Raw genomic sequence first — 7,076 nt, 5'->3', positions numbered from 1 at the left:
ACACAGATGTGTGGAAGCGCTAAGGGAGGACTTGGCGTGCAGGCCAGTGGTTTGAAAGTGTCAGCCTGTAGCGAGTTGCGGCAGAGCTTGTTTCCGAGGTAGATTCCTGGGCCTGCACCCAGAGAGTCTCGTCTGCTGGAACAGGTCTTCTTGGGCACCAGAATCTGATTGGAACCAGTCGAACAATGCCCTGTGAAACAGGGTCTGAAGTTGTCAAAGGCATGAGCTTCAAGTCAGACAGGAAAGATTCCCGTGGCCACGTGACCCCCTGAAAGTTTCTGGACCTCAGTGAATGAGTTTATTCATACAGAGGACTTAGTGCAGGGCCTGGCAAATCTAGTATTAGTGATAATAATTATCAAAATTATTGTCCTGGATCAAGTGTTTTTCATGTTCTAAAAAGCCCTACCCTACCTCAGATTAATAACATATGTAAGGCAGTTAGCACAATGTAACTGCTTTATAAAATGCAGCTATTATTATTGCTATTATTATTATTCTTTTCAATTAGACACAGGCCCTGCCGTCAAGCAGCTTACATCAGTGGAGCCTAGAGAGTGAGCTGGTCTAGTCTGACTCGCAGACGAAACATTTTTGAGGTTTTGGTGTTTGATCCAGCTCCAAAGCAAACAACAGGAAACCTAAGATAATAAAATGTATTCTCAACTTTCTTGACTTTTTTCTTCATCTGAATGCCAGTCCTTTTGTTAATTTAGTGCTCAAAACCCTTCTGTCAGAGAATAAGGGAAAACAATGGAACACTAAAAAAATTATTCATGGGTTTTATGCAAGATTAAGCAGAAGAAAGGGAGTCAAAGTGCTCAGCTAAGATCGTTTTGTTTTGTTTTACAATTATACGTGGGGCATAAAAACGCAGCAAGCAGGTTTGTGAAAAATCACTTGATTGACAATCTTTCCCACTAATTTTCCACGTGACCTTGATAACGTTTTCATGCAACAGAGAATGGGAAGAGATCTGCCATTGGCAAGGTGCCTGGTGCTATAGTTTAAAGGGGGCATGGCTAAGTAGAAGTGTCACCACGTGGAGGCTGCCAAGTGGTTTCCAAAAGGCCTCATTTGGTGGCATTTCCTGGTGGTCCACCTTGGTGCTCAGCCTCATAGCTGCATGCCAAGTTGAGTAGGAAAACTTGGATCAGGATAATCTATTCATGCTAACCAGATTCACGAGACATTGGTAGCAAAACCAGACATGCATTTATTTATTTTTTCATTCATGCCCATGTTTTTACTTTTTTAAAAAATCGAGTTATAATTTATAGGAAGTGCACAAACGTTAGGTATACAGTTTGATAAATTCGAACACATGTGAAGACCTGTGGAGCCACCACACAGAACAAAATATGGAATATCTCCCACACCCAAGAAGGCTTCCTTATGCCCCCTCCCAACAAAGCCAACCACCATTCTCGTTATTTTATGATTTTATAAAAGAAAGAGAGATTCCAGGGTGAAGTATCAGGGTGCCTGGGGAATCGGGAGATTATTTGGAGGGTCTGAAATCAGATGGGGGCGGTGGAGAGTCAGGCCATGGAGATGCTGGTTGAGTGTCGTGTCCCTGCACGCCCCCGCCTTCCCCGTGATGGCTGGATTCCTATCTGCTAGATGCAGTGCCGACTCCTCTAAGCACATGCTGATTCTTTGCACGAACGGGAGTGCTCTCAACCTGGAGAACACAGTGTGTCCAAACACGACTGAAAAGGTTTCCATTCACAGGATCACAATCACGTGCCAGTCTAGTGTGTCTGCAATTATACCCAGGTAACCTCTGTTCAGAGATCTGGGTATTCCTGACCTTTTCAGTTACATATTTACAGACTGTTGATTTACTCTCACACATGACTACTCTTCCAGGAGAGGCTCAGCCAGTTTAACTTTTGGTAGCAACTTCCTCCTTCCTGCCAATTCCTCCGGATATGCCATCCACCCTGTTGAGAGCTGCATTAAGTATGGCACATACTTGGGGTGGTGGGATTATTTGTTTAGCTCCTACTGTGTGCTGTGCTCTTTACATATGTTATCTTACTTAATATCCCTTACAAGTCTTAGGAGGCGGTATAATTACCCTCATATCACAGATGAGGAAACTGAGGCTCAGAAAGATGAGGCAAATTGCCCTAAGTCACTGAGTTCATAATTTGCAAGAGTGAGAATCAAGGCAGGTTAGTCTAATCCACATGTTCCTGCTCATTCTATCACCCCTGCTGCCTCTCGTAAAAGCCACATGCAGTCATTCAGCTACATTTCTGCCAAGCAGCTCTCAGCCAGGCTTCATATTCATTCATTTCCTCAACAAGCATTTGGCCACTAAATAATGAAATTTGAAGATCCCACCTCCAGGCTGCTTTATACAAGGGACTTTATACTTGATGTGGGAAAATTCATTAGAAAACAGTGGGTTTTTAGGGTCAGAGTCACAGCTTTGTCTCATAGTTTGTCAAGTCGCCCAAGTTCTATTCTTGTTTAAATGTCGATGGGCTGCGTGACTTCTCTGAGCCTCCATTATTAAAGAAAGGACCCGGAGTGCTTTCTCTGGGGAAAGCCAGACGCTTTCTATTCTTGCTCTTTTCTCAGACTGAGTGCATGCAAGAGCTCAGGAACCAAGCCAGGGTTCGTCATTCCAATTTCTTTGCCAGTGAGGTAAAAGAGTAACATGTCCTCTTACAAGATAAGGAGAGAGTAATCCCGGGTGGGATTCATTTTCCTTCAAAAGCATGATTATGATTACATAGGCTTTATTATATTATCAAGAGGAGGTCTAGGCAGTTGGCCCAGTGCCCAGCCAAGAGTAGTCACTCACTAAATATTTGTTGAATTGAATTAAATTAGAATAATTGAATGAACCCTGGACTGAGAGGGATATTTCTCTCTGGTAAACAACATGTGCATGTCTTCTGATAACCTTAGGGTATCCGGGTATCTGGAAACAAATAGAAAATAGAAAGTTACTGAGTGGACCAGATATCACAGTAAAATGGGGGGTGGGAGAGGCAGATAAGACACCAAGTTCAAGTCTTATACTTTTAGCTTTGGAATTAGTTTTGGAATTTTAGACGATTTCCTTAATCTCTTTGGGGCTTAGCCTACTCCTCAGTGTTCCGTTCCGTTTTGTTTTTTAAAAAGTGAAAACACATGTATTAGTTTCCAGGGGCTGCCGTAACAAATGACCATAAATTGAGTGGCTTAAAACAACAAACATTTATTCTTTCGCACTTCTAGAGGCGGGAAGTCCAACACGCAGGTGCTGGCAGGGTTGGTTCCTTCTGGGGGCCCTGAAGGAGAATCTGTTCCATGCCTCTCTCCTAGTTTCTAGTGATGGCTGGCAATCCTTGGCGTGCCTGGGCTGGTAAATGCATCATTCCAATCTCTGCTTTCACCTTCATATGGCATTCTTCCCTGTGTGTCTGTGTCCAGATTTCCTATTCTTATGAGGACACCAGTCATATTGGACGTAGGGCCACCTTAAGCCAGTATGGCTTCATTTTGACTAATTGCATCTGCAAAGACCTTATTTCCAATTAAGGTCACATTCTGAGGTTCTCAGTGGACATTCATTTGGGGGGACAGTATTCAACCTTTGTTTGTGTAACACATTATAACTGATGAAACCCTTCTTGTTCTTGAAACTATACTGATACTTCTGTGCATGGGGCTTTAAAAAAATCATCAGCTTTGAGGATATTAGGCTAAGTGAAAAACGCCAGTCACAAAGAGACAAACACTGTATGATTCTACTTACATGAGGTACCCACAGTCATCGAATACATAGAGACAGAAAGTAGAATGGTAGTTGCCAGGGATAGGACAGGTGGGATGGGGAGCTGTTGTTTAAAGGGTACAGAGTTTCAGTTTTGCCACGTAAAAAGAGTTCTGGAGATCGTTTGCACAACAATGTGAATATATTTAACACCACTGAACTATACACTTAAAAATGGTTAAGATGGTAGGTTTTATGTTATGTATCTTTTGCCGCAATTAAGAACATTGTCTGATCATTCATGACCTAGTTTGGAAACCTAATTCATAACACTACTGTGTTGTTTTGTGTTGAGTAATCTACATTCTGAGTTGCATGGAGCTTTTGCAACGTATCATTTGTGAATGCGTGTCTTCCTGTGCTTCAGTGCTTTATTCTGTTGTCTGCCTTGTTCTTCTCCGACGGCCTTAGCTATAACCTGGGCAGTGGTGTGGCATCCATCATGGTGAACGGCTCCTTCAATGATGGTCGGTGGCACCGCGTCAAGGCTGTTAGGTGAGTGCCCGCCCCAGAGTGAGACAGTGGGAGGAACTGTCCAGGTCCCTCTTCCCCACTCTGGCCTGACGTCCCACACTCCCGATCCAGGTCGCTGAGGGCAGTTGGCTACCAACGCCCATGTGTGCCCTTCACTGACACTGAGAGGCCAGAGAGGCCGTATTTTGAAATCTCCATTCAACAGTGACCTTCTGGAGAAAGGGCTTTTTGATGGCTAAACTGGAAGAGGGCCTCTCTGTTTGGTGAGATCTAGATATCTCTAGTGAGATGAGACTTCAAGGCAGTAGACTGAGGAATACTTTAAATCTCATTATGTAGGCAATGGCCCACTTTATTTTTATTTTTATTTTAGACATTGTATTATCTGAACCTTAGAAGCGATATGTAACCTGCCCCAATTACATATCTCCCCCATCCCAGAAGTCACTCCCCTGACTTCTGATTAACTTTGGGTGAACCATTCCTTCAAAATTACAGTGCTGCTACTTACGTCTATATTCCTAACAACATATTTTGAGAAACCAAACTTAGCTGCATGAAGAAACGTCAGTCCTGCCCTTGTAGATGAAGTTTACAGGAGATGAGCCGTACAGCGCTTTTTGGTTTGGGTTCCCTGAGAATTTGCCACAGCCCTCCCTGGGGAGTTCAGGGGGACGGTCATGAGTGGGGCTTGGGAAACCTGGGGCTACCATGGTCATTTTCCTACTCAGCTCACATACAGGCTATGGCAGAAGTAGCCTTGTTGGACCCCGCTCTCTTGTACACTGTGCCTGCCTTTGATACCTAAAAGGATGTGCAAGGACACGGGGGCAGATCTGTGCCCATCAGCCACCCAAGTGGCCTGGAAAGCACTTGAGATAGAGATTTTGAGAGATTCTGAATTCTGACTTGTTATAAAAAGAAATGTCTTCCTGAAGTAAATAGTTATAGGTTTGATCTAAAATATCCTCTAGAATATAAAGTAAAAGCTCGTAGTAAAATCCAGCTCCAAGATACTCTAGACCAGGCGTCCCCAACTCCTGGGCCGTGGACCGGTTCTGGTCCGCGGCCTGTTAGGACCAGGCTGCAGGAAGTGAGTGGCAGGTGAGCGAGCGAAGCTTCGTCTGAATTTGCGGCCTCTCCCCAGCGCTAGCATCACCGCCTCAGCTCCACCTCAGATCATCAGCCATTAGATTCTCACAGGAGCACCAGTCCCTAGTGCCAAAAAGGTTGCGGACCGCTACTCTAGACTGTGTGGCTCCTAAGTTACTCATTTCTCCCTCTTACTCAGCTATAAAAGGGCTCACTCAGAAACACGAAATACTCGACCGCACTTCATCCCTGTAGCTCCCATCCCGTGAACACTCTGCTCTCAACTTGCTTGAACAGAGAAGGTCGGTAGGACACTCAAACATTGTGGAAGGATTTTTAAATCCTCAAGATTGTTGTGGTTTGACTATGCGCATTAAGATACACATTGGTGGGGATTTCAGGCACTTCCTAGACATCTAAGGAAACAAACATTAAAGGACTTTCCCAAGACTATACAACCGTTTCTGGGCAGAGCCAAGATTAGAATCTTAGATCAAAGCTCTTTCCATCCCACTCTGTGGTACAGCCGACCCCAGCTAAGATTTCGGATGTTTTGGGGGGATTAGGCAGGGAATGTTTCATCTATCAGAGCATCAAGCTTGGCACCACGAAGACGGTTTAGCAGACTTGGCTCTTACTATTTTCATCACTGATATCTCTCCCAGTGGGTCTGAGGTTGCAGCGAGGGTTGAACAGAACGAACTGAGACCAGGAACTGGATAGAGGTGAGGATTCAAGCAGATATCGTGAACTGTGTCCCAGAGTATCAGACAGGCCTTAAAGGGTGGCATGACAGATCTAAGCAGGAACTGGGTGAAAGCCTTGGATGTCAACTGTGGCAAGTGGGTTGGATTTGGATGGAAACCTTAATTCTCTGCAGTAGGTTCCTGGATCAGAGAAAGAGGAATTAATGCCAAGGAAATCGCTAAGGGGAGCCTTGTTTTGTATACTGTTTTGCTCTGAGTAATCCTGGTTTTGCAGGCATTAATCCTAGCAGAAAAGAGAGAGCAAATTCTCATTTATCAAGCATCTTCAGGATACCAGGTACTCTACATCCTTTATCTCAGTTAATATTCACAGTAACTTAGGTTTTATAATCTTCATTTTGTGGATGAGAATGATGATATATTGTTAACAATAATGACACATTCTTCCACCACTCTTTATAAAGCAGCATATATCAGGTACCATGCTCTGTGCTTTGCATGCATAATCTCTGATCTCCAGAATAGCTTTGGAAGAGGGGCATAGTTATTCTCATTTCAGTGGAGGAGTTGAAACTCCACAAATTCCCTTTTTCATTTATCTACCACTATGAGCCATATACTATTCCAGACACATGGGATACATCATTGAATAATACCGGCATCCTTGCCTTGATGGCTGTGCATTCTAATGGGAGGCAATAGACAATTAGTAATAAACATAATGAAGAAGTTAATTACTTATTAAGTTAGAAGATGATACCACATTTATTTTCAAATCTAAGATGCCATGGATTGTAAGACATATCTTTTTTTCTGAGATGTTAAAAATAAAACATTCTTAGAACTGATGAAATAAAGTAGAAAAAAATGGAATTTTTTAGAGAAATGGGGACAAAAGGCAGGGCAGGTAAGGCAAGGTTTGGGAGCATCGCCCATCACAGCGTTCAGGTATGAGATTCTAAAATGGCATATCCAAAATGGGGAGGTAGCAGTGTGTGGTCTTGAGGGTTGAGGACAGAACAAGAGAA

The 7,076-nt window shown here is 43.5% G+C and overlaps 1 protein-coding gene across 1 annotated transcript in view; it reads left to right on the top strand.

Annotated features, from left to right (window-relative positions):
• Nucleotides 1–7,076, top strand: part of EGFLAM (EGF like, fibronectin type III and laminin G domains) — a 104,668-nt gene that overhangs the window by 92,416 nt on the left and 5,176 nt on the right. The window contains exon 19 of the mRNA XM_023536915.1: nucleotides 4,187–4,270. Coding sequence (XP_023392683.1) covers nucleotides 4,187–4,270 — 84 coding nt within the window. The remainder of the gene's footprint in view (nucleotides 1–4,186; nucleotides 4,271–7,076) is intronic.

Source organism: Pteropus vampyrus, unplaced genomic scaffold (genome assembly GCF_000151845.1).
Source record: "Pteropus vampyrus isolate Shadow unplaced genomic scaffold, Pvam_2.0 Scaffold172, whole genome shotgun sequence".
Taxonomy (NCBI): domain Eukaryota; kingdom Metazoa; phylum Chordata; class Mammalia; order Chiroptera; family Pteropodidae; genus Pteropus; species Pteropus vampyrus.
Note: the sequence above shows the minus strand (reverse complement) of the source record. Positions and strands in the feature narration are given on the sequence as shown.